Source organism: Halictus rubicundus, chromosome 1, assembly GCF_050948215.1.
Source record: "Halictus rubicundus isolate RS-2024b chromosome 1, iyHalRubi1_principal, whole genome shotgun sequence".
Classification (NCBI taxonomy): domain Eukaryota; kingdom Metazoa; phylum Arthropoda; class Insecta; order Hymenoptera; family Halictidae; genus Halictus; species Halictus rubicundus.
This window is the reverse complement of record NC_135149.1, coordinates 217062-245045: the sequence shown is the minus strand read 5'-3', so window position 1 is coordinate 245045 and position 27984 is coordinate 217062. Positions and strand designations below refer to the sequence as shown.

At 39.3% G+C, this 27984-nt stretch overlaps 1 protein-coding gene across 12 annotated transcripts in view; it reads left to right on the top strand.

The window, feature by feature from the left end:
- LOC143364149 (echinoderm microtubule-associated protein-like 2) overlaps nt 1-27984 on the top strand; it is a 497449-nt gene that overhangs the window by 296692 nt on the left and 172773 nt on the right. For all 12 annotated transcript variants that reach the window (XM_076804737.1, XM_076804768.1, XM_076804680.1 and 9 more), the window contains one exon: nt 4708-4945. In XM_076804737.1, coding sequence (XP_076660852.1) covers nt 4708-4945 — 238 coding nt within the window. The remainder of the gene's footprint in view (nt 1-4707; nt 4946-27984) is intronic.

Here is a 27984-nt window from a genome sequence, read left to right as displayed (position 1 = left end):
AGACAAATACATAAACCACAAAATCAAAACTTTACAACGCAAAGAACAGAAACACCTTTCACTATTGAGACAATTACGCAAACAATTCACTACAAACTCATACACAGAGCACACTATACACAATCTACAACAAATGATAGCTGCCACCAGGAAGAAACTAAAACAAGAGGTAGAAAAACAAGTTCACACATACTGGTTGAACCGAGTAAAAGCCCTAGATCCGAGGAAAGCAGACAAAATGTTCCCCGAAATTAACCGGATATTCAGAAGCAAACAACATTACACAATACCTCAATTCAAAATAAAACAAGATAAAACAGACTTACTAAATCTCGCAAACATAAACACAGACCTTCTTGAAGAAGATGACAACAACCTTTTCATCATACGGGATAACCCTAAAAAATCCAACATTCTTGCTGCGCACTACGCTATGGCAAGCAATAAAAATGAACACCTGAACCACCCCAGCTTCAGAAACCTGATTAACACCGAATTAGAAAAATTATCCATCGAGATAGCAACCTCAGTACCGAACACTGTAATCGACTTTACCGAAACAAACTCAGCCCTAAACCCTAGACAACCAGACTCTATACCAACATATTTTACAAACTTTTCGCAAGTCAAACACAAGTTCAAGTACCTCAACAATAAAAAATCTGCCGGGAACGACCAGATACCAAACTACGTACTAAAAAAGCTCCCAGACAAAATCATATGGATATACACAATCCTATTTAACAACCTACTAAACCACAGTACATTCCCAGAAGAATGGAAGGCAGCTAAAATCATTTCCATTGCAAAAAAAGGCAAAGACCCCTCTTCCCCAGACAGCTACCGACCAATCAGCTTGTTACCAAACATTGGCAAAGTCTACGAACGCGTCATCAACGATAGGATTCTAGATTTCTGCGACACGAACAATATAATCCCCGAAAGTCAATATGGTTTTAGAAAACGCCACTCCACAATACACGCTATTAACAAACTAACCTCCGACATCAATCTAGCCTTGAGCAGTGGTTCCTGCGTGGGCGCATGTCTGGTAGATCTGGAGAAAGCATTCGACACAGTCTGGACAGCCGGGTTGATATACAAATTGAAACGCAAAGAATTTCCTCTCATACTAATTAAACTCATTAAAAACATGACAAAAGACAGATCTTTCAAAGTTTGCATATCTAACGACATTCACTCATGCCCTTTCAAGATAATCAATGGCCTCCAACAAGACACCATAAATTCACCAATATTATTCAATATATTCACAAGTGACATTTTAAACCTATTTGGCCCAGAACGAACAAACTGCTCCATGTTAGCCTGTGCAGACGATCTGATTGTGTACCACGCAGGGACAAACCCCAAAAAGGTGCAAACGGTACTCCAAAACACAATCAATAGAATCTTCACGTACTACACATCCTGGAAACTAAAAGTAAACACAGACAAATGCGAATCGATATTATTCAGACCCAAACTCAAAGGGACAATAGGCTACCGACTAAAAAATTACAAAACATTTCAACTCATATGCAACCCTCAATCCGGAGAAAAAATCCCGCACAAGGAGTCAGTCAAATATCTAGGCCTATCCTTAGACAGCAGGCTCCTCCTTAATAACCATCCACAAATACAACTCCAAAAAGCTAGAAATGCTTTCGGGGCTAGTGCAAGGCTATTCCACTCCCACACACTTAATAGAAAAGCAAAATTAATCTGTTATCAATTCCTAATCAGACCTATAATAACATATGGCTGCGAGATTTGGTACAATGTCAGCGCCTCTATAATGGAAGAAATTCGCATTTTCGAAAGACGGTGCCTCAGAGCTTGCCTCGGATTATACAGGTCAGCCCACTCAAACTACAAAAGACACATAAACAATGAAACTATATATAACAAAGCCAATATCAGCAGAATTGACAACCACATCATAAAAATAACACGAAACTATTTCGCCAACACACGACATATCACAAACAATAGCTTAATATTCCCCATAGCACATCCAGATGACAACTATATCAAACAAACACTGACCTCGGGATTTATCCCCCCCCCCCCCGAAGCATTTGTATACTTTAGACAAACTAGGATACATTCAAAACAGAAATGGAGTCCCGATATTGTACCACATCCCACGCCACAGAGGAAAAAAATCCATAGCGTACGACCCCCAGGGGCATGATCACATCACACCTGAACAAGGCTACCGTTACAGCGCAGCTATCCCACATAAAGATCTCGTAGAAATTAAGGATATAGATTATAAGAAATACTGGTGGTTAGCCGAGAGACTTAAACCTCCATAATGTACTGCGATATGAGTAAGCTCAACTATAACTGTTACTGGGCTGCCAGTCCCAACAATCCCAAAGAACCTTGTGCAATCACGAAGATTTTACAAACCAAAGGTCGACTTCGACGATAATGCCAAAGTACCCCTAGATCATAAGATAGTAAATAAGACATCATCATCAACCTCACTTCACCTAACACAACTGTAAATAACATCACCTCATCTCATTTCATCCCCTTATCCCCTCATCAACCCTCTCCCCGCCTGTCATTCTTCATACACACTTGTATATATGTATAAAACTTAGTATTAGAATTAGAATTAGAATCAAGATTACAAATAATTGACGCGAGCTCCTGTTTTTGTTAAGGGCGTTTTTAGGAGCATGTGATAATCCCGAAATAGTAGCGGCTGTGAACTGTATTCTATTCATTACGAGTATAGAACTACGAGGGGTGAGCATCCGCCACTCCTCCGGCTAAGAAAGAAAGACTGCATACCGCTAATGTGCCTTTATACATTAGTATTACTTAAATGTTAAGAAAAACTGTTCGTTTATTTTTATAGTTAGTCTAAGAACTGTTAACATTGTAGTGCCTTTAAATAAACAATTTAAAAGAAAGAAAAAAGGTGTGGCGCGACGGTAGCGTGCCAAGTTTTCAGCCGGACGACCCGGGTTCAAATCCTGTCGACTATAACGCGTTTTTTTTAAGTTCATTATGTTTTATCATTGCATATTTATATTATTAATTTCAATCGAAAATGCAGTTCGGAACTTCGTTGGTTGCATTATCATCCCCAATATAACCAGTCAATAAACAGTGATATCGGAGACGCTCTTGGGATCGAGGAAACTCTTGAGAACGCGACACAGTTTGAAAACGGCGGGTCACATTACTTACCATTCGTACTCGCAGTGATAAAGTTTGAATTTTCCTCTAATGATTAGTTTTAAATTCTTTTTCTTCAATGCATATAATGATAAGTACCGGTTTCATTTTGATAAAATATAGCAGGCCGCCGAAAATGATCGGAAAGCAGTAAAATATATCACCTCGCAATTTCATTTAAAATATATAATCAACACGGATCAGACAGGATGTCAGTATCAATCAACGTTCGAAAGGACAGTAACATATAAGGGAGAAAAGACCGCACTTGTTCAAGAAAAGGTAGATGAACTTATGTCACATCACACAAACGTAATAGTAACTTGTTCGAAATCCGGAAAGTTAACACAAGATATTTATAAAGACTTCTTAAAATTTAATATATATATTTAATATATAAATTACTATTACTATTTAATTATTATACTATTAATTATCGCGTAATATATAATAATAGTAAATAATCCTGTTGTTAATAAAGAAATACATGTACTTGTAATTCAAAATGCAATTTTATGCGTGAAATTAATATAAAACACAATGAAATTAAAAAAAATGCGTTAGTTGGCAGGATTTGAACCCTGGTCGCCCGGTTGAAAACTTGGGACGCTACCGTCGCGCCACACCGACTCTTGTAGCCTAGATAAAATACAGCATTCCATAGGCAATAATGAAACTTTAATCGTCAATATCTCGAAAACTATTGGGTATCTGCCCCGATAATGGTATATATTCACGAACAGGAGAACGAGATCTGTAAGTGTGCAAAGTGTCAACCGAATCGGTGACCCGGAGGTCGTGGCCTCTCCTTGTAAGTGTAACTAATACATTGGCGAGCGGCGTGACGAGGGTCCACGGACACTTAGGTGCCCACGTTGCCGACCCCTGATATATTACTATCGAATGTCTATCGTAAAGTTCTTACTGTGGAAGTATTTTTCCGGGATTTGTTTTGACGTTGCAAAGTAAGTCCAGTACTTTCTAGCCAAGTTCCGAAATTTTCTTTTGATATGCTCTTTTCTTGTTTCACCTCGTTCAATTTCCACGTATTCAGCAACTTGAATGTTATCACGCTGCCTATAGCGTGGAATTGCTAATTCTGCTTCTGTTAGCCGTGGAAAATAGAATTTGCACATTATAATATACTTCTTACATACTAAGTGGAAATGTTTATTGAATCGAATGAATATTATTTATTCATGCGATTCAATAATTAAAATATGTATTCCTATTAATATTAAGAAAATAGAAAGTAAGTTTGCATTATCGTATCAAGTGTTCAGTACTTAGAAGGTAATAAATAATATAACAAAGTTTCATGACTATATTTAATTATTGAAATTTTATTGAAGTACAACATTAACATAAACATTGTATGTACGCAAATTCGAGTATGATGCAATAAATATTTCCAGTTATTATACGTACATTACATGTGTCTCTTTTAATGCAAAATACTACAGTCAACGATATAGCAGAATTATTTAAAAAATATAAACATTATTTCAGTGTTCCGTTGATACAGTAGTATGTGCCGAGTGGCATCCGCTCGAACGAAATCAGATTGTTTCCTGTGGAAAAGGTCATGTGTCCTTTTGGTCCCTTGACAACGGTGGTATGCTGTACAAACGAATGGGAATTTTCGAAAGTAGAGAAAAGCCAAGATATGTTACCTGCGTGGCTTTCAACCAAAATGGCGATGTTCTTACAGGCGACAGCAACGGCAACATTATCGTCTGGGGCAGAGGTAAAGAATACTTAGCTATCCGTCTCATAATTCTCAATGTTGTGTTCGTATAAAAAATATTTCCATTGCGTCGTTTTCAAAATTTAGTTTTATATCAAATTATAAAAGCTAACAAATTATAAGCAATCAGAGTTGACAGAAAAAATCTTTGCGCTTCCTTCTCTACCATCAGATTTCCCGTTAGTGACTCTCTGCAGGAGGAGAATATGTGATAATGGTTGGCTAGCAGGTACTAGCAGCAGAACGGGAATAATGTGACGTCACGTATTTTCCTCGTGTAGAGAGATACTAGAGGAGATTCAAGCTACATTTAGTGGTAGAGGGGCAAGCATTTTGCGAGGAATACACATCGTCTGGTAACCTTGATCTTAATTGAGACAAAACCGTCACCACCACGCCGACTACTATCGCCTACTAGCATTCGCCATTAACATGGAGAAAAGACGCGCTTTATCTGTCGCAAGTAGCTAGAAGATAGATACAGTATCACCAGATGAGGGGAGGGAACACGAAATGAGGGGAAGAAGTTATCCTCTCTCTGTCAGTACCAGAGTATGCACGACAAAGACGAAACGCATCACATGATCGGGACGTGACGGAAGCGTGGGGAATAGCGCGGTAGAAGAGGAAGTTAGAATGGGTACACAATTCTTGATCTGGCGACACTGGGTACATACCTACGTACGATGGGGGCAACAAAGGCATGAGCAGTATCTCCACATTAAGACTTGACTCCCACCCTACCCTTCCCCTTTTATAACGATATTCCCCCATTTTCCGGCGGCGAGCATCCCCACGCTTCCGCCACGCAGTATTGGGCTTTAATCGATTAAAATTTTAACCAGATTGATTGATTAATCTGTACAATTAAAAAAGGTAATCATTGAAAAATGGACGATTGATTCAATCGATTGATGAAGTTAATCGTCTATCGTTGATTAAAAAATATTAATTGTCGAAAAATCGGAGACTGATTTAACCAATTGTTGAAGTTAATCGCCACACGGTCTATGCATCAATTGTAATAAGGAGGGAGAGAGATACAGAGAGAGGGAGGAGAGAGCGGAGGGAGAATTTTCAATAGTTTGTTATTTGCATACCTATATCTTTACTTATTTGTACTTTAATTTCCTATTATTTCAGGTTTGCTTTTAGAATAACACTTTTCTCAAAATAAAAATTTGATAATTTTTGCGATTTTGGTGAGTTCGCTTTGGAAAATTCGCAATTAGTAAACATTTTTCATTTCTGGATATCGAACGATAATATCAAATTCTTTATCGTCCTCTAAGAATTTCAGTATATTAAGTGTCGCTTTTGATTTTAAATTGCCTGATTGCCTCGAAGAAGAAGATGGTGGACCGAAATCAAACAAACTATTTTCCTGCGAAATGGTCACAATGTCTGTGCATGGTATTTTATTTGACTGCATTTCCATTTCTTCCAAACTGTTTTTTCGAATGCGGCTAAAATTTGTTCTTGATAGGAAACAAGATAACCAGTGATTTTTAAAACTTGGATATGATAGAGCAGCAACTGCAACCTTTTCCGCTGCAGTGGACGTAAAATGAAAAAATTCATGGTACTTTCTTTCAACGGAAGCTTTAAAATTTTTTGCTAAAGAAGCACAATATGTCCATTCTTTTTCAGGCAGTAAATGTAACTTACAGCGTAAAGCCACGAGGCATGGTAAATCTAAAATCACTACTAAAATCACTTTCACTAAACATGTTGTCAATTTTCAAAGCTCTGAATAACTGAGAGCATTTCGTTCTAATATTTAACATTTGGCTTATGGAATCATATAAACTGTTGCATCTTGTATCGCCAGGACGACTCATTGTATGACCCAATATGTCCTGTCTAATTTCAGCAGTTTTCGGCCATATAGCAGCTTTCCACAATAAATTACATTTTCTCATAACTTGTCTGTGTATAAGTAATAAGCTCTCCGAAGTTTCCAAAACCTTGACTGCATCATTGGTAACACAGAGACTTAAGCTGTAGGCACAACATTTTAAGTGAGCTGGCAACAACTTTTCTCCGTCACTTAAATTGTCCGTGTCTGACTCAGGTCTAGAATTTAATTCCACATCCATTTGATATGTTGAAAATTGAACAAAATTTTTTATAACTATCAAAGTCTTCTTTATAACGCTATAACCATGTTAAAACGTAACGTAACTAAAAATTTGAAAAAGCATCTGAAAGAAGAGACTTTAAGCTTTTAAATGATTGTTTAACGATATCGATATAACAATTTTTGCCGGAGTTATGATCATTTGATATTGACCCAATTTCTCGGGTTCGTAGAGATGTGATTCTTTAATTTTTTGGGGGAGTGTATATTGACCATGTATTCAACGTGTTAAAGTGTTGAAATTTAATTTTAAAAATCCATTTCATATTGGCGTTTAGACTTTGAACAACCGACGATTCTTCAAATCAAACTCGTTTATATCTTTTTGACATGTTTTATAATCTAGTTACACAATATTCAGTAATGAAATCATCGTTGAAATTCGAAAATCCTAGGCGCTATAGACTAATGACTACTATTTATAAAAATGTTGAACAATATATTTGGAATGCCGCTGTTCCTGTAGAAACATAAGAAATCAGACAAAGAGTCGTAGCAGAGATCAATAGAAATTTGAAAAATCATATTTTATTAAAATTAAAACATATTATATTTTGTATCAGTTATCGAATAGGTTGAAGACGGTCTAGCATTATTGAATCTTCAAACATCAATTTTTTCAATATTGATTCTGAAAGTTCCGTCCTTTATGTACATTTAACAAATTTTGTGTAAATGTGTAAAATAGTACTAAACGTAAATTAGAGCACAGTTGAGTAAAGCGGGCATTTTTTTCATGTAACGCGGTGGAACGGCGCACAGTGAGGCACGAACTCTGTAAACTTGACAAAAAGTAAAAAAATGAAAATTCATATGAAAGTTCATCATAGTGAATTATTGTATCGATCAAATGACGGGATTGGCAAATAAATATATTTCTACAAATATGTGATGCAATTTACAAATCAAAGTGAGAGATTTATACATTTATTTATATGATTTATACATCTATATACAGTCGGGGACAATATTAAGTGGACACTCTTAAAAATCGCATAACTTTTTTAAGATTGGTCGAAATGACTTGAATTCTTTTTTTAGACGTTAGACCGACTAGTTTGCTAGACAAAGAGTAAACAAAAATTTCTGTAGATTGTAATTGGTTGGAATGATAAACAAATGAAAAAATGGTGATTTTTTAACTTCTTTATCTGAGCCTACAACGATAATTTAAAAATGCATTTTGTAGCTCATTGCAATGTTGACCGATTCAATGAAATTTTCAGTATGCATGTAAGTTTGTAGGCTCAGATAAAAAAGTTGAAAAATCATAATTTTTTAATATAATATATGATAGCCGCTGTATGATAGCCAAGGTCAAGACGAATCCAACGACCTGTAATATTATGGCCTTCACGTGACCTTGAGTACAACTTGTCGAAGCCATTTCGGGTTTTCAGTGCACCAATAATGCATATTACGTGTATTCTCAGTTGTCCATGGTTAGTAAAAGTAGCTTCGTCAGTAAAGAGGACGTCATAAAAAAAATGTTCATTTCTTTGTATTTACTGCAATGCCCATGTACAAAAAGCAACACGATTCTGAAAGTCGTTACCATCAAGCTCCTGATGTAAGGAAATATGGTATGGACGAAATTTATGACGTTGCAATATTCAGGACACACTTGCTTTGAAAAAGCCTAAAGAACGTCCAATTTTTCGACAACTCGTAGCAGAATCAATATTGACTGTAGCCAATACAAAAGTGTCGGCATCTTCTCCAGTAGCAGGCTTTGATCGTTTTTTTTCAGTGATTTAATACTCCTTGTATTATAAAACAATTAAACTATGCGGTCAAAACTTTGTCGAGGAGGATGATCTCTCTCAGGGTATCTTTCTGCGTACAATGGAGATACTTACATTGAGCTACCTTTAGCCTCACCATAAACGAAAATCATTTCTATCGTTTCTGCATCACTGTACACCATTTTTTCAGAGAAATAACGTTATCTTTCACAATCGAATAAATCCTGATGAATTCCTTAAACGTACTGATTATAGCTACCGAAGGAAGAAGAATTTTTATTGGTATTTACAATTTATTGTAAGCGTGTTTACAGTTGTTACGTTCCAGGAAGGACGGATTCTAAACTTACATATTATTAGACGCAGTTTAGAACCTACCTGCATTCACCGGCTTCGGTTCAGGGAATTGAGAATGAAGAATAACAAATACAATAATTGGAAAACACTACTCTTGTCAAATACTATTAATAATATTTATATTTTTACAAAATTTGAATTGCTGAGGTATCAAAGGAGGAGGAAAAGGAGCTCTCCATATTTTGTATCTCCTTCGCCATTTGATTGAGAACCTTCTCGGCTAATATTTTTGCCTCCTCATATAAGGCTTTGTAACACCTTATACGTTGAAGCCTCCTATTTTTTAAAGCTTGCCTAGACATTGGCATCTACGTTTAAAGACAATAAAATAAAATGTGGCGTTAAGCGAAGTTGAAGTAAGTTTAAATACAATTTTTTCCCTTGGCCACGTATGCCAAATGGGTACAAATTCAATGTGTTTGATGCAACTCACGTTTTATTGTTGATTTTAAATCCTTTTATAATTCCTTAGGGTGGTTTCACTTCACTGGTATTTTATTTTTCTCGGTGATTTACTGCACTTGACTGACTGGTCCTGAAGGGAAACTGTTCCCTAGATGACAATTTCTCGAAATTGTCTATTGTCTCATAGTTCTTAGTAATCGCTTTTCCTAGGACATCGCGTTGCTTCGCCATGCTAGGACTCGATTGCAGCCGATGTTTACTTTAGAGAGCAGCAATTTTTTTAGGAGCAATTTTTTTTATTTCTTTATCTCAGCTTATGCTTTTTAAGCTGATGTCTTAATTTGGATATCTGCGATTCTTCTAAGAAGTCTGTGGTCAGCTAGTTGCTTATCGATTCCTTTGTGTGAATCTTCTCTCGTTGTACCACACCATCTTCTTTGTCAGTCAGTCGCTTCAAGCCGGTCAGTGCGGATGGTCTTTTCTCGTAAGGATGACCGCTCTAAGTTTTTCGTCGGTCATGTCTCGTCGTTTGAAGTTTCTCTGCCTTAGGCATCTGCTTCGGTGGAACTCTTAGGCTTCCATTGGTTACGCTCAATTATATGGATTATTGTGATTTATTTCTTTTTTTGGTGAGTGACCTTTCAGTGTTGTAATAATCTTATAATTACTTGAGGAGTCTTGGAGTTTGAATTCTGAATTTGATTTCTAAAAGTGCATTTAAACTGAATAATATTTATATTGTTCAACCTTTTCAAAATTCAATTTGAAGGCTTCTCAATGAATTACGAAAACGAAATTCTTAAATCCGACGCCGATAACGTATAATTATACTATTTCCTTAAGATAGTGGTTACATTTTCATTTATTGATGTTTCCTGCGTAACATCATTGAGAAATTTGGATTCACGATTCATTTTCATTAATGACCAACTCACGGGACGCGACACAGTCATTAGTCAAGGTTCAAGAACATTTGTTGAAACCCTAGGGGGATCATGTCATCATTATTTCACTATTTACATCAAGTGTCCTACTTTTACGAATTTTTTGTACTCAAGGTCATGTGCAGTTCATAATATTACAGGTCGTTGGATTCGCCTTAACCTTGGTTATCATATAGCGATAATAAAAATATATCATTCCATTAAAAAAAACATTGATGACCTTGAAATCTCAAAAAATATAACCTTGAAGAATTTTTTTGCCTATCATAATATTTGCCCCTCTAAATCAACTAATGTTTTCCTCACATTTTTTTCTATCATAAAAAACAATCGAGATATTTTAGATGCTCGAGTTAGCTGAGATAGCCTGTATGGCACCCTGCGTGTGTTACCACCGATTTGTGTCTCACCGCGTCACTAATATTCGAACTCGCGAGAGCCTTGCGGTAATAGAAAAAGTTGACTATCTAAAGTGTTCGTTTTAGCCTCCACGAATTGTAATTGTATACAATGTATGTACTTGGTAAATCTATGTATATTGGTAAGTTGCACTGTTTCGGACTGCCGAGACCGATCGGTTAGTTTATTACGATACTAATCATACGTAACACGTACATTCTTGTGAGTTCAAAGTCAAAGTTTAAGGTATTGTGTATTCCTTGTGAATATACTTGTGTACTTTACTGCTTGCGGTTGTATTTGAGGAAAAGATAAATATGGCTAGTTCGTCAAATCGTAAGTAAGAATACGTAATTTTTGTCGAAGATATAAACATGATTAGGTATATTTCTGTGACATTTCTATTACAGTCTCAAAAAAATTTGTTACCGTCACTCGACTGGAACTGTTTAATAAGTTCAAGTGTCCCAAAGCAAGTGCCGTTAACGAAAAATTACATAATTTATGTCAACTTTAAAATAAAAGTAGACTGTCTCAGTGACTTGACAAAACTAAAAAAAGAACAAAAGTTGGCTAGATGGTACCATATAATTTAAGTGGATTGGAATTTGAGTGGATTGGAAAATTAATATTAATAAAATAGTGATAGTAAAAGTTATTTTTCATTCCTTTTAACTTTTTGTTATTATTTTATATCCTCACTCACCGATTGTGTAATAATTGATAAAAAAAAACAAAGATACATAATTTATGCCAGGTTTTTTTTGGGGCTTCTGCCCCACTGTACGGCGCACAGTAGTGCCAAGGCGGCAAAAAATCCATTTTATAAATTTTTGATTTTTATAAAAAAAAAATTATTTTTGTATAGCCTAGTAGTGCGTGCATGATGTGCCAAAGTCAGATTTTTGAAAAAAAAATTTTTTACGGAGATATACGCATGGTAACCATTAACCATTAACCATTTCCTCGCTCCTGGGAATTCATCAGTTTTCAGTGCGATAGTTATGTAATAACTCCGCCTATAATTGAATACTTAGGGGTCTACAAATCATATGGATTAATGCAAATGGACTAACCTGAAGCCCCTTTGTGTTACGCACATTTTTTATTTATGGAGAAATACAAAAAATCCTTTGAATACCTTCGATCTGGAACTAATCGTTTTGGCAAGTTATAATATTGATCTAGCTTTGTCCAAAACTTCATGAGATACTTCGAGATGCTTTCGCCACAATTTAAGTTTAAATATCAACTTTCGGAATTTCCAAGAATGAATCGCGCTGTAGTCACGATTATTTGATGTTTCAGGTGAAATTTTTAAGGGATACATATCAGATAATAAAAAAAAAAATGTGACATTCGTGCATATAAAAAAATATCTAATAACAATTATTTATGTTAAATAAACAAAGTTTTCGTTCACTGGACCACTGTCGCAAAAATGCAACAGGTATTTTTTGGTAGTGCTCCATTGAACGCTATAAAAATAATTTATGTAAGATAAAAAAAATTGTTATTAAATATTTTTTTATACATAAAAAATTAATAAATCATATGCACTTCACATTTTTCTTTACTATTTAGAAATATTCCTAAAAAATTTCTCCTAAAACATCAAATAATCGTAACTTCCGCACAATTCACTCTTGGAAATTCTGAAAGTTGATATTTACACTTAAATTGTGGCGAAAGCATCTCGAAGTATCTCATGAAATTTTGCACAAAGCTAGATCAATATTATAACTTGCCAAAACGATTAGTTCTAGATCGAAGCTATTCAAAGGATTTTTTGTATTTCTCCATAAATAAAAAATTAGCGTAACACAAAGGGGCTTCAGGTTAGTCCATATTACTTAATGTTAAACAACTTTTTTTGGAAAAATTTTTTTTGCCAGTTAATAGTTGAAACTATTTGTAATATCCCATATGATTTGTAGACCCCTAAGTATTCAATTAGAGACGGAGTAATTACATAACTATCGCACTGAAAACTGATGAATTCCCAGGAGCGAGGAAATGGTTATTTACCATGCGTATATCTCCGTAAGAAATTTTTTTTTCAAATATCTGACTTTGGCACATCATGCACGCACTATTAGGCTATACAAGAATAATTTTTTTTTTATAAAAATCGAAAATTTATGAAATGGATTTTTTGCCGCCTTGGCACCACTGTGCGGCGCACAGTGGGCAATTTGGACGAAATCGGATTCAAAATCAAAGAACTTTCGATAGAAATGAGGTAGTGCGATGAAACTTTTTTTAAATTAAAGCTGAAACTTTGTAGAATATGGAGAAAATAGGGAGATTATGGTACGAACGTTTTTTAACGTTGAGAAAATTCGTTAAACTTGCAGAATTTCAAGAAAATTATGGTTTTTCCAATACCACGCGCAGAAAAATTTTTTTTTAACATGCTATACATCATTTCCCATAGATTTTTTCACGCTGATTTCAAATCTGGTCTCAAAATTTGGCTACGACCTCAGGATTTTGCAAAAAATAGATTTTTGTGACAAAAACTAATGGTCATTTTTTCGTTGAAATGATTGGATGGTAATAATCTCCCTATTTTTCCCATATTCTACAAAGTTCTAGCTTTCATTTAAAAAAAATTTCATCGCTCTACCTCATTCCTATCGAAAGTTCCTTGATTTTGAATCCGATTTTGTCCAAATTGCCCACTGTGCGGCGTTCCGCCACCTATTTTACTCGACTGTGCAAGCAAAGAGGATAATGTGTTTAGTTACCTGATTGCGCAAGCAAAGATGGTAATTTGTTTAGCGTGTGGGTATGTACTGTTCCTGCCTCACAAATAGTTACTCGAGACGGCACAGAGACAAGCGGGATCCTCGCTCGCACTCAATGGTTAGGCTTTGACGTCACACACTTTAGCCAATAAAGGCCAATGCATACCTCACAGGCCAGTCCGGCTGGCTCAATATTAAAACCCTGGTTTTGTACCTAGCGTTTAGGAGCCGGCAAACGTGCCAGGCTTTGCTCGAAGGAAAACACACGGTCAACACGTGCTGGAAGTGACTTCCTCATACTAAATCATAATATCGCACCTCCTACTCGGAAAACATAACAATAGATACTATTTTTACCAAGACATTCCCGTATGATTAATTCCATGATATTTGACGTAAGCTGTGGATTATAGCAGTGGGCTAAGGATATTAAACTGTTATCGCCCACTACTACACGATTGTAGGGGGTGGAAAGACGCCATTTCGTATGGGTTCGAAGTGGTGACATTGTATTGATACGAATGCGCGGCCGATTGGTTCAGAGTGGAAGAGGCAGGCCTCGTTTCACACACATTTTCGGCTGTATTCGAAATATTGGCTACAGTGGTCACACATACTATGTAGCGTGTGACGTTCGACGTCAAAATATTGGGCCTACAGGCGCGGCTGAGGTGGGGTAGGTTTGTTAGGATAGTAATAAATCGTTATTTTGTTTATTATAACGATTAAATTCCTTAACAACGTATTCTCCACCTATTACCACGAGGAACTCTGAAATGTTCTAGTTAACAGCTTTTTAAATAAATAATGACGAATTGTTACACCGCACAGATTGTCAGATGATATTCTTTCTTTTTCGTTAGCGTAGTAATAAATTGTTATTTTGTTTGTTATAACGTTTAAATTCCTTAACAAGGTATTCCCCATCTATTACCACGACGAACTCTGAAAAGTTCTGGTTGATAGCTTTTTAAATAAATACAGCATGTTCATTCTGTCTTCGTACTGCCACGCCACGAGCCGTCAGGCTGGCCTGAAAATATTCTCGATGAGAATATTCTCAGGACAGCCTGACGGCTCTAGCATTGGCCTTCGAACTCCTGGGGTTCTGGTAGCAGAGGACACGCTGTGCCTTTGTTCCGAGCCTCTCGAACCCTCTCACGTGGCTGTCCCGGACCCCAAAATGCATGTGTAGAGACTGGTTCAATAACACGCGGTAGGAAAGTCGCTTGGGATGTATATACGGTGTTTATTATTTCGGTGATGATACAACGTTTGACAGGAGTGGTACTGAACGGTGTTACGGTGAAATGGCTGGTTTTCGCGAAAGAACGCCGTATTTCACTTTCGCGATTGAATACTTGAAGATTTCGGGAATTCGAAGTTGCTTTTTATTTTGAAAGTTGGATCGGCGAGACGTGCCGTAGCAGAGGTGATCGTCGACTGCTGGGTACACGGGTTTGGGGTCTTATATATTAATGGGTAATCTTATTTGGGGTACAAAGGTTTGGGACTGTTTAATGGTTCAAAGTTGTCGGGTGCTGAATCAGTCGTGAACTTGGGCCTGGTGACGTGTTGCGAGGGTTGTTGTCTTGGTCTTATCGGGCCGTGACAACGGCAGCGAGCGACCAACTGAACTCGGTAGACTTTTTGGGCGCTATTTATAATAGTCTAACCGCGCAGAGGAAGGTACCAGGTATGTCCATACCGAGGTCACGCCGGTGTCTCGGGAAAAGCCCTGGTACCCTTCGGTATACAAAAGGGAGCGGTGTGGCGGCAGCCGGGCCGCTACACATGTAAACTGGGAAAAATCGTCAGGCTTGCCGGCCTGTGAAATATGCATTGACCTTTATTGTTCCTCGTCACGTTACAAAATTTTTTCAAGGGCTGATTTCACTCCTTTAATGTGAAAAGTAGCGCGTAAATAAATAGGGTTATATTGGGTTACGGATTTGATACTTTCCCTTGTGAATACATACACCGGCTCACGAAAGTATCCGAAGGTCCTTTAAATTTTGTCAAAAAAGATTTTGACAAAATTGCAACTGCTAGGAATTATAAGAGCAAATAAAAAAGGCACTTTCCAAAACTTTTTTACTTGAGCCTGTAATGAATATTTTAAATATGCGTTTTGTAGATCTATGTTAGTTATACACATACTGAAAATTTCATCGAAATCGGTTGACGCAGATAAAAACGGCACGCATCGAAATATGTTAGAATCTGTGGATTTTAAGCAGAAACTGACCAAAAGTCGTGAAAACCTACGATTTTCACCACTTTTAATTATTTGTAGCTCGTGTGTATATTAATTGATTTCAATGATATTTTCAGCAACAACATGACGGCATGGCGCCCTTACCTGCCAAAAACGCTGAAATCGCTCAACTTTACACGGCTATAACACTTGAATGAGTGAACTGCGCGGTTTAAAAGTAACATTTTTGGAGTTTTCTCGTAAAAATAGACGAGATTGAATTAAAAAAGTGCAACATTTTTGTATAAAAACAAAATAAAAAATATTTAAGAAACCCGACTGCGAAAAGAACTAAAAAGATAAAAAACAAAATAAATAACCAAAAAAATGAAAAAAGTAAATTATTAAACAAACTAATCAATTATTAAGGAACAAAAAATTCTGACCTCCAGGAACACTTAAAAAATAATCACAAGTTCCTGTTTAAACGAAGTTTACTGAATCTCAAGATTTCTTATTCAGTAATATTTTTATCAATTGAAGCTCTGATTATTTACTAAATAGTAATAAACTAACGATTACTTATTTTGTTAAACATTTTATAAATACGATAGAAATAGACAATTCCAACTTCGTGTAATGCAGGCGTGAACCCATTTAAGAATAAAAAATATGAACTATCAATTGTTTAAAAATATAGTTAGTACAATATAAAATGTAAATGTAGTGTAGTAAATGTATTGAGCATAATTCAAAACAAGATATTTAATTTATTGAATAATAAATTGGAATTAAATAAAGCTAAAAGTTATTCTGATTCGTTGGCATTTAAATGGGTTCCTAGCTGCATGTGTACACAGTATACAGTACCTGTAAAACCTTACAGGGTGTACCAAAATTATATATCACGACCATTACAGCGAGATTCTACACCTTTGGATCAGTGGAGATTTATCTAAAAAAAGTAGCCGCAAAATTGATCTTGAGCATAATTTTCGAGATCAAACTGTATAGCCTTATATTATACAAACCCTTAGACCAGATGAAAAGGCTAATGGACCATTCGATAGGGCATCAAAAAGAACCAAATTGTGTAAAATTTTAACCCTACGTCTCGACCGGAAAGGTAATTACGGGGTAAAATCGAAATAACGATTCATGATATTGTCTCTAATTCTTTAATCTTAGTCCAAAGGGTTGCAAAGCACGCTGTCACGTGGCCGCACGCGAGACCCCGCGCTCTTCATACACGATTGGCGAATTGATGGAATTTTGCAGCGCATGGTTGTCGAGAAATAAAACTCCACACTCGAACGGTTGTTCGATACGATACAATGCTCTCGTTGGGACGAGATTTCGCGGAACGTAGATGCTCGATCACAATTTGACTGTCGCGATAGTTCCCGGAACGAAACGGATTTGGACGCACGATATGCGAGCTCGCGAGTTCGCGAGGGCACGAGGTCGGCGTCGAGCCTACGCGGTGTGATATTATCCGCGAGACGGTGTTCGAAATGAAATACGTGATAATATCGAAAACGGCTATACTGCTTACGTCCGCGACTTCTCCGAGGAAGACTTCCGAATCCTTAACTGACGAGAAACTTGCTAAATACTCAAAGCACCTTCAACTTTGGCGCTAGCCAATGGCTCGGGATGTGAAAAGCCTCGGCACACACGAAATAGAGAACGAGGCGAAAACTATCGAGCCACCTCGCGAAACGAAAGAGAAAGAATCACTGGTCAACTTACCGTCCCCGCGGTTCAGCTGAGTCTCCCCCTTACTCGGACGTCCTCAAGGACGTGCTCAACCTGGGCCGTTTCGCTGCTCTTTGGCGTCGTCACGTCTCGAGATCGCACGGTAGTCGAGACGGAAACTTCAAGATCGGGAAGCAAGGTACTAAATCGCCTAATCCCGGTGAGACCCAACACGACAATGGTCCTTCGATCCCCGATAACGCGACGCGTCGATCTTTATTTCACACCACCTTACGCCTTATCCGCGATTTGTTTCACTGGACGCGCTTCGCACGCGAAATCCTAAATTGTAGGACCGTACTCTCGAGTGGTCCTTGGGCCCAGGCCATATTGCGAAATACAATAAGGGCCGCACTTCGCGACCGGGGAGGACCAAATCTCACCAGGGTACGACCACACCACCCACGCCGTGACCCCATTTTTAGGTAGGATGAGGCGACGGCAGGATACCCCGGAGCCTCCGGGTTGTCCAGCCCGTGTGTGGTGGTCCCTTTTCCGAATTACACGTGCGCACGCGTCGTTTCCACGAAATGGCCATGCTTTTATCGTTGGGCGGTCCCACGAAGCAAGGCGCTCTTTGGCGTCGTCGCAAGGGTGGGTGGTGTACGCGGCACGCACAATATTCGGAAGTTACTCGGGGAGCACTCCCTAAATCTGTGAGCGATCGTTCGGCTCGAAATAGGTCGGTCCGGTCCCTTCTGAAGGCCGTTATGGGCAGGGAAGTGAGGTCGCAACTTTTGCAACGTCACAATACACAAACAATAAACACATCCCGCCCACTCCCAGAAATATACAAAAACCCACATAGACCAGCCCAGAAAACATGCTCGTAGATATCAAAAATCTCGTCCACAACCAATTGCAAAGATTAGAGAACATAATAAACAATACACAAAACATACAAATATGTACAGTGAATTCCCGATATAAGTCACTACAAGCCTCATGTTTATAAGTCCCTGGAACTACCCACACCAGCGCGGAGGGCACCTCGTGAGGGGCCGAAGCTCAAGAGCTTCCGTCGCCGCCAAGGAATGTAACATAACACGGTCGGGTATATCGGTGTGAGACCAGAACACCACTACTATTCCAATAACAAATCTTCTTTATTCTGCATTATTTTTTCATGGGTCTTTCGCCAACATATTCGTGGCTTTTTTATAATGAAAATGATACCAAATTTGACATAATTCCGACGATATTTACTTGTGTAATGAACGATTAAAGTTTCGGACGCAAAGAATGTAGCGGACATGGTGCGTGAGAGTTTTTGGACGCGGAAATTCCGTCTTTTCCATGTGCATACCGTAGGCGGTCAGGTCGAGGGTGTGGTCATAAAAGTGACGATTGCCAGAACCTTGGCTCGGCCGTTGCAGGGTTCTTGACAGTGACGTTACGAGATCGTTGTTTTGGGGGAAGAAACTTTCTTCATGCCTTTGAGGAGGTGGAGAACTTCTCCCCTCATTTTTTAACGGTCTCCGGACGTCGTCAACGCACCCACGGAAAGGAGGTTCCTTAGAAAGCTACTAACGTTCTGAGGGAACCCATCGTTCTGCGCTGGAGGTTAGTTAGTCTCTCCTCCACGCGTTGTAGCATTTCCTCAAGTGCCATTTTATTAAACTGTTTTTTAATACTACACGCGAGTTGGGTCACTTGTCCTACCACGATATCCTAAAAGAAGAACAGCGTATGAGAAAGAAAGAGACACGGAGAGTCGAAGCGTTCAGGAAAGATGAATGGCTGGCGTGAGATCAGGCCTTTAAATAAAAAATTGGATTTTTTAATTATTAATTATTTTTTTATGAGACTTTCACCAATATATTTGTGGAATTTTTCTGATTAAAATGATATTAAACACGATATCATTCGGATCATATTTACACTAATTTTCCGTTAATATAATTGTAATGGAAAGTAACTCTCATCGTTCATTACTTAAGTAAATATCATCGGATTTATATCATATTTAGTTTCATTTTAATCAGAAAAATGCCAGGAATATGCTGATGGATATGAATATTAGTATGAATATTATATGAATATTACAAACTTCGTTATCCGTTTTACGTGCAACATTGTATCAGAGAAAGATGTTTTCTCAGCCTTCTTATCACTATGTAGACGGATAGTGATATTTACGTTTCCAGGGTGCACTGTATATTCCAAATGCAACGTTCGGTGAGAACTACAGATTTCGTCTAAATTTCCCTCGCCAGAACCGCGCAAGTGACTTATATCGGGAATTTACTGTATATACATATGTACATATTATTTCGTAATCGAAATAGAAAGAATAGAACCAATCCAAAATGAAACACCTATAAACACGCCAATGAATGGATAACAATAGTCCCCAACAACCATACCCTGCCCTTAACAACCATGTGACAACCCAATTATAGAAAGCCAAGAAAGCATTCATTAATAAAGGCAAAATATTCTTTTCAAATTACCTAAAAACACGGATGAAAATAATATGCTACATGCTCTTAGTCAGACCCATAATAACATATGGATGCCACATATGGTATAGTACAAGCCCATACCTAATGGAAAAAATAAGAATATTCGAGAGAAAATGCTTAACCAGTTAACTGTGTTTGACGAGTATACTCGCCATGAAGAAATGGCAATATTTTGTGTCATGACGAGTATACTCGTCAAAACAGCTATAATTCAAACAGCGGTTAATTTTTGCGACGCAACTTAGGTACACATTTTTCAAAGAGGTCGCAACAGCTAACTGGTTAAGAGCATGCACCCAGATGTACAGAAGTACTACATCTAATTACAAAAGACACGAAAGCAACAAGAACTTGTACAACACAGCAAATATACCGCGAACAAACAGTCACATAATAAAATTAACGAGCGACTACTTACCTCGCCAGTTCGGCTCGAGCCACCGTACCGATAGGACTTGTGTCTTTATAGTGTGTGGAAGGTGATAGTGCGTGCGTGCATACGTGAGCACGTGAGTGTTGGTGCCCGAAGCTCGTGGCTGAAGTCCCAAATGTCGATAACTAAAGAAGTACCATCATTTCAAGTACAATCAAGCCGAAAGTCTTACGCCTCTACGGTATCTAACGGAGTTTTCCCAAAATGAGACCAAGTGATTATTATCGATTCAATAGAAGGAGCAACATTAGACGAGTTCAGAGGTCCTACGTGTTTTCGATATTAACAAAAATTAACAAAAATGAAAAAATGTGTTAATTTTATTACTGTTTTGTTATATAAAGAAATGAATATTTCGATCAGAATTATAAAGGCTAAATAAACATATTATTGTTACGAACTAATATTGCATTGACACTTATCACAGTTTTTTACCTACATTCTTATGCATACTACAAATAACAACAATTTATTATTATAAATATTACATGCTAAAAATATTTTACAATCAGCCACGTATACTAATATAATTAATAAGTAATTATACTCATGAATTTGTATTAAAAATAAAAAATTTGTTTGCATCAACGTTTGCATCTTTCCGATTGGCGAAAATTTGACAAGAATTTTAGAAATTTGTAATTACTACACTTTCCGCGATACTTTCGTTTTGAAACTCTACAATTGACTGTGGCACTACCCATGCTTACTGTAAACAGAAGCAGAAGACCAGGAAAGTCAAGTCAAACCATATTAAAAAAAACAGCATCGCGTACTCCGAATTCGACCGCGTCAACTTAAATACCGACGCGATTGTACCTCGATACAAAGAACACAGTTACTAATCTACTGAGCAAATACAAGAATATTGAAGTCAATAACAATAAACTCAACATAAGACCATTAATAACGCCTGCACAGCGGATTATATTATCTAATGTTTCACCATCGATCCCACACGATATCATCGAGGAGATTTTTAAAAATAATCATGTCAGAACTACCTCCAACCTGACCTTCATGAGAGCTGGTCTTCAAAGTCCGGATAAGGCTCACATACTGAGTTTTAGACGACAGATCTATATTAATCCTGAAGATGTTAACAAGATCCCAGAATCATTCCTTGTCTCTTATGAAGAAACGCAATTTCGGATCTTCGTATCAACTGACACACTCAACTGTTTCCGTTGTAATCAAAAGGGGCACATTGCCAAGGCATGCCTGAAAAACCAAGGAACATACAATCCAAACACCGAATCATGTCGACACAGCAATCCCCCTGCACCCGACACACCACATCTAACCGAAGAAACCCCCTCTAAGGATATTCAACCACTTACACCTGATACTCGGGACGAACTACAAGCAAATAGCAACCCAACGACTGGTAATAAAAGATTATTAGCTTCCTCGTCGACTACGGTAAGTCTTAATAGTAATTACTAATTACTAATTAGTAATTAATAATAAGTAATAACCCCTCATACAAATACCTCATTGATGCCTCTCAGTTAATTAGTTTCCTGGAGAATTTCGCTGGCAGGGCAAACGCGTATAAAATAGCGCAAGAATATACCCAAGACATACACGGGTTAATCTGTATGCTATCGGTAGTATATCAAACATTAAGTGGGAGAAGTATAAAAAATAGAGTAAATCGTGTTATTAATAAACTCAAAAACGGATCACAGAATCCAGACATAGACATTGACTCCGCCAGCAATACATCACGAAATGGTACTCCAGCGTCCACAGACTACGAATCTGAAGTCGAATTCAAACAACCACAGGAGTATTACATATAAACTACACCTCCAATACAAAAAATATAACAATGGTAACCGTACTACAATGGAATCTAAACGGATACTTTTTGAGACCTCATATCATCTGCCTACAAGAAATCCATGTTAAACCAAATCAAAATATTAAAATAAAGAATTACACCTCGTACGTCACCAACCGCAACTCTCAAGTTGCAAGCGGAGGGGTGGCTGTATGTATCAATAACGCACTATTTAGTGAAGAAATCAAAATTACGTCGGACGTCGAGTCAGTGTCAGTCAAGGTACATACTGTTCCGAACTTACATTTATGCAATCTATACCTACCTAATAGCCAGATCCTTAATGACTCCAAACTCAACAAAATATATAGTGGAATAAGGAGTGCGAAAATATTATTAAAAAAGCCAAACATGCATTCAATAGATTCAAGAGATACAAAACTATGGACAACCTTACACGATTCAAAAAACTAAGAGCCCAGGCAAGGAAAACAGTTAAACAAGTCAAAAAACAATGCTGGCTAGACTTTGTAAGTACAATTAATAGTTCTACACATACCAAAGCAATCTGGAATAAAATCAAGGCTATCCAAGGCACCTATAGCAAGAAGAAAATTTCTGCACTAAGTAGGCCAGGCAACTCCACTATTACAAATGACAAGGAAATTGCAAATCTACTCGCGGAAACATTCGCAAAAAACTCGAGGGACTCCAACTACGACCCGGAATTCCTCCTATATAGAGAAGACCTCCCTAAGTTTGATATAGAACAACCACAGAAAATAAAATACAGCGAATAACTGTGATTAACGAAGAGTTTAAAATGACCGAGCTTATAAACACTCTAATAAAATGTAAAAACACAGCCTCAGGCACGGACGGCATTCCAAATAAACTTCTGACAAATCTACCTACGAGTGGTATAGAGTATCTATTAAAAATTTTCAACAGGATTTGGGTAAAGAGAGTCTTTCCTGACAGCTGGAAAGAAACCATTGTGATCACAATATTGAAACCAAGTAAAGACCCAGCAGTACCAGAAAACTATCGACCAATATCACTAACCAATACCATGGGTAAATTAATGGGGAAAATAATCAAAGAAAGATTATATTGGATATTTTAAAATAACAAAACAATTTCACCTTCCCAGGGTGGATTCCAACATTTCCACTCCACCATGGACCAATTAATCAACATAGATGCTCAAATCTGCGATAGTCTGATTAACAAACGCCATTCAGTGATGATATCGAAGGATATTGAAAAGGCATATGACATGGTATACAAAAGAAGATCGCTAGACATACTAGAAAGTATGGGATTCAGTGGAAACATTCTAGAATTCATCGCAAACTTCCTAGAGAAGAGACTTATTATGGTCAGAAATAATAACACCGTATCCGAGGCCATGATCGTTGAGAATGGAGTACCCCAAGGAGAAGTATTAATTGTCCTGTTATTCCTAATATCGATTAACAATATCCTAGCTCCAATTCCCCGTTCAATTCAAGCCCATCTGTTTGCGGACGATTTAACTATACTATATCAGGGGACTAATACAAAAACTTCTCAGGATATATTACAAAATACGCTCAACAATCTACAAAACTGGGCAACTAGAACTACATTTAAATTCTCGAAAACAAAAACCAAATATATTATATTCTCCAAACAACACTCTCCACCTCAAATTAATCTACTCCTTGGCAATTCTAAACTTGAGCAGGTACAGTCACTGAACATTCTGGGTCTCGAATTTGACAGCAAATTAACATGGAGTAACCATGTCACCAAGCTCCGAAAGGAATGCAACCTATGCCTAAACGTAATTAAAACACTGTCAGGTAATTGTTTGGGAGCAGACATGAAAGTACTTGCAACCACGTATAAATCACTAGTAAGGTCAAAACTGGATTATGGATCAATTATCTGTGGCGCTGCTAACAATTCAATCATTAAGAAACTCGATCCCATACACAACTCGGCCCAAAGAATAATAGCAGAAGCGTTTAGAACTAGTCCTATACTCAGCATCCTGGGGGAATGCAATGGGAAGGTAATCGGAAGAAAAAAATAGAAAAAAAGCTAAGCTCACTTGAAATATTTATCCAAATGCCTTGCCACAGCCAAGCAGTGGAAAAATGTGTAAAGAAGGTTACAGAGTCTTTTCGATACGTTTATGGTAAAGTGACACGTGACGGTTCTATTCCAACTAGGCTCTTTGAAAGAAGCCTGAACCCAAAGTTCGAGACTAAAGCTGATTTTATATTATGCTAGGTTAAATATGTCTGTGTCTAAAGGTAGGGTGGTTGAGTGGGTACGAGCGGCACACAAATTGCAGCTATCTCCTCGTGGTCAGTCATAGGTAGCTTCAACAATCATTGCGATACTAGCAAAGAGCTGCAAATCATAATTGTTATTCCGGAGAACAACATGGACATTCATGATGTATTGCAAAATAATGGCTTCGCCTACAGTGAAATACCAAAATTTTCGTGATTACGTGTAACTTCAGAATTTGCACTCGTTTTTGAAGCAGTAAACTATCCATACGCACAACATATGAGTTTAATCATGTTTAATTATACTTTTTAGTTGCTCTTATACTGTCTATAATAGGAAATACTTCGATTTTGATATTTTCATCCTTCGCCGGTCTTAGCTGACCGAAATTCTTGAGGCTCCGCAAATGCGAAAACGAAATTTCAAAGAAGAAGCGTCGACTTAATACTTCCTAATGATTCTGTAAAAAAAACTATTATACACACTCTTTCTGTGATGAAAATGAGTTTTTGGGTAGTAATGGTGAAAACATAAGATTATCTAATGACAGTGGTGTCAGTTGAAAAAAATGATTTCTTCACCATTTATTTTGCAATTGCTTTAAACAAATGTTGGGGAAAATAGCAGGTGAATATTAAAAACTTGGAAAAATTTGTTGACCAGGTTTGTTAGTGTCCGCTCAATGCGGATCTTGCAAGTAGACCACCGACTATTTGAATAGGGGAAAAAAGTTTCAAATTCAAGCCCGTCGTGCGGTACCTTTTTTTTTATCCTGAGGGAAATGCATTGCGCATCCACCGAACCCTCTGGGAGGGGAACAGGGGTATGCGGGACTCCCCGGCGGTGTCTGCAATGTCGGGTATACCCACTAAACCTCCCTGAGCTAATTGAGAGGCGGTCGGGATCTCGCAATCGAATGCAACCGACCACCCCTCTGCTCCTGGCAACTACGACCCCATCCCGAGGGGAGAGTAGCTCACCCCTTGTGATCCTGCTCCAGTAGGACCCCGTGCGGGCCATCCACACGGAGTCCCCCTACCGAGAGTCACTCGGCATGGCGACACGAGTCTCAGCTCTCCCTCGCTCGAGGGGTGGAGAAGCCCTGAGGGGCATCCAGTCGCATTGGCGGGACGAGGCGAGACGCTCTCTCGGCCTGGCGTCTGCGGCCGGCGTACTCCTGGGGAGAATCCTTGTGGTAGTCCCCCCTATGGCGGCGATTGGAGTATTAGTTCGTCCCACGTCTGGGACGTCCACTAGAGACCACTCTCTTGGTGGAGAGGGGGTCGGCTTCCCACTCCGCCGCCACCTTCTGCGACACTACTTGTTCGCAGAAGGAAGCAACCGCATTCCATGGTCCCTCGCCGCCGACATTTAGTCGATCACAGCGAGAGATCCGCCCCGATAATGCCGCTAAGGTCACCCCGCGGCGCCAACCACGCTGGACATGCCTCCAGCGTATGCCGCAACGTATCCCAGGCCTCCCTGCAGTGATGGCACTGCGCCGTCGGCTCTTTGCCTTTTTTCCACAGGTACCCCCCGAAACAACCGTGTCCGGAGAGCACCTGCGTCAGGCGGTAAGTTAGCCTTCCTCGCCTCCCGCACCATTCTCACAGAATGGGCAGAAGGGCCTGGACAATAAGCCGGCCCAAGTCGGCGGCAGCAACCAGCTGCTGTCAGCGGGCCAGCAGTCCTGCCGGGCCTGGCGCTTCAGCATCCTGACCTCGTCATACCCCCGAGGAGGTACGCCGCACAGTGGGTAATTTGGACGAAATCGGATTCAAAATCAAAGAACTTTCGATAGAGATGAGGTAGAGCGATGAAATTTTTTTTAAATTAAAGCTAAAACTTTGTAGAATATAGGAAAAATAGGGAGATTATTATCATCCAATCATTTCAACGAAAAAATTACTTCATTAGTTTTTGTCACAAAAATCTATTTTTTGCAAAATCCTGAGATCGTAGACAAATTTTGAGACCAGATTTGAAATCAGCGTGAAAAAATCTATAGGAAATGATGTATAGCATGTTAAAAAAAATTTTTTGCGCGCGTTTTTTACACGATTCGTGTGCAACAAACTCCGCCGGTTGGCCATTAATTGTTGGGACTACACAGGGGCCCCATATAGGATCTTGGTGTGCACCACCCCCGCCTACAGGCAACATATCCGTACGTCGGGCTCCCCGATATTAGGTAGTAGCCGCTCATGGGCGACCTCCACATTCTCGGCTCGGGGGGCCGTACAGTCGAAGTGCTTTTGGCAGCGCCAGCGGCTGTCGAGGGTCATGCCGAGATAACCCATCTCTTCCATCGGTGGCATCATCCATCCGGATCCAGCCCGCCGGCCCTGAGGCAATTCGTAAAGCCACATCGCCTCCGTTTTTCCGGCGGAAATATTCATCCCCTGCCTCCGGATCCCACCGACGACACAGCTCGCCACTGCCTTTTTTCCGTGGGAAAATGCTTTTCGCATGCTCCGGCTCTCTGGAGGAAGCCAGGGTTATGTGGGACTGTCTCTGAGAGGGATCCAAAGAGACTACCCACTAAAAACCCACGCCCACCTAAGCTAAACGGGAGGTGCCTGGATCACGCGAGTACTCAACAGGACACCTTCCAGCTAACATACTACCCGAGGGAGGGGGTTAGCCTCCCTCATTGCCTACGCTATAAGACCCCGGGCGGAGGGACTCGCCCGGTGTCCCCATCCCTGGAGCCTTCGGTTTGGGTTTCCCGAGCCCCAGCTCGGTCCACCCACAGCTCCCGGAGTCTTCGTGCCCCGCTCGGAGCCGGTGTCCCGGAGGAACCAGCCCCGGCCGAGGCAAGAAGACGCCGCCACCGGAAGGAAGGACCGTCGGAGGCGCGATCCAGCACGCCCGGACCCTTCCTACCCAAACCCGCCACGAATCCCCCTCCCCTAGGGGAGGGACGGACCGACCCCCCCCCCACATTGAGGATAGTCCCGGGGGGTGTCGTCCCAACACGGGGGAGCTAAGCTCCCCTGAGCTCGCCACTGCCTGCGGCAGACCTAAGGCCCTCCCCAATGTCTCCCCCTCGGTGACCACCAGCGTATCATCTGCATAGCAGATGACGCTGGCGCCAAGAGAGGGAGAGGAGAGAGAGAAATCTGCAGCACCGCGTCGACCCCTACGGGATCGACATCCTGCTGAGACAGTATAGAGCTCTCTTCGATACGCGAGGGGGAAAGAACGCCAGATTCGAGAACATCGTCGTCCGCGCGGGAGACGACGACGCCAAATAATGAGCTGAAGGCTAATGAAACGAGGCGATTAACGTGTGGCAAGCCAAGCGGACTTCTTCCCACGTGTATTTTAGTACACGTTCAAAACCGCGATCTTTAGTAAATACTCTTGTCAAT